The 904-nt window shown below is 51.3% G+C and overlaps 2 protein-coding genes across 2 annotated transcripts; both read right to left on the reverse strand.

Moving 5' to 3' along the window:
* Positions 1 to 157: 157 nt before the first annotated feature.
* Positions 158 to 604, reverse strand: Pmar_PMAR009297 (hypothetical protein; the record flags this gene model as incomplete). Its single annotated transcript, XM_002767081.1, has 3 exons — positions 158 to 294; positions 389 to 495; positions 547 to 604. Coding segments are annotated over 3 exons (302 nt in total), but the record flags the coding sequence as incomplete, so codon positions are not given.
* Positions 605 to 648: 44 nt separating this feature from the next.
* On the reverse strand, positions 649 to 799 carry Pmar_PMAR009298 (hypothetical protein; the record flags this gene model as incomplete). Its single annotated transcript, XM_002767082.1, has 1 exon — positions 649 to 799. A coding segment is annotated over one exon (151 nt), but the record flags the coding sequence as incomplete, so codon positions are not given.
* Positions 800 to 904: the final 105 nt, after the last annotated feature.

Raw genomic sequence — 904 nt, forward strand, 5'->3', positions numbered from 1 at the left:
TCTTTGGCTTGTTGATTACTTGCAGGGGACACCGGGTCTGCCATTCTCGAAAGGCGGATACGACCCACTAGAGAGGCGTGATCAGATGTGCGGTTGCTAAAATGAAAACAGCCGGGATCGAACCCACGACCTCATGGAAGAGAGACGAACATCTTACGTGTTGTGACTATTGATCTGCCTCCTCAACCCTCGTTCTTCCCTCTTATCACCGCTGAGCATAGCCTTAGCACATGCACTTCTCAGAGGTACATCTGCTCGCCACAACTGGGCGGGCGCGATCGTCACCATCATAACCTGTAGTACATACAAATCATCGCTCACATGGACACCTCTGCATTCAGAAAAATAAATTGACCCCCCCTAATCAGCTCGAGCGAGATCGAATGACCGAATGATGAGCCAATTTGAGGACCTCTTGAGATCTCGACCGGCTACTGCTAGCACTGATAGAGCTGAGACTGCTCTCAGCTGGCGGACGACTTTCGGATGTTACATCTAAACACTCACATACAACTCCATACCATAACTTCGACATATCACGCCTACCTTCAGCGCCACTTTTAACCCAAAGATAATCCAATCGCTTCGGACACGATGGGACGTCCTAACCAGACATTATTCCGTCACGCGCCACGAAATTCCACCAACCTGGTCACTCGTGACTCCATACTTCACCAGGCTTTCTTCACTAAGTTCTCCCCAGTCGCCCTCGTAACTCGGCGCACGAGGAAGACTTTCCTTCTCAGCGTGCATTTGCCACACATCCTGGAAGCCCGACTTAGCCAGGAAACTCTGGACCCTTCCGTAGACGCCAGAGTTCTGGTTCACGCCGACGGGGCTGCCTTCTTCTTCCTCCTCATCAGACGATCTTGAAGTAGTGCATACTGTACGAGAGGTGGACGAC

The sequence above is a fragment of the Perkinsus marinus genome (genome assembly GCF_000006405.1).
Source record: "Perkinsus marinus ATCC 50983 genomic scaffold scf_1104296971198, whole genome shotgun sequence".
NCBI lineage: Eukaryota > Perkinsozoa > Perkinsida > Perkinsidae > Perkinsus > Perkinsus marinus.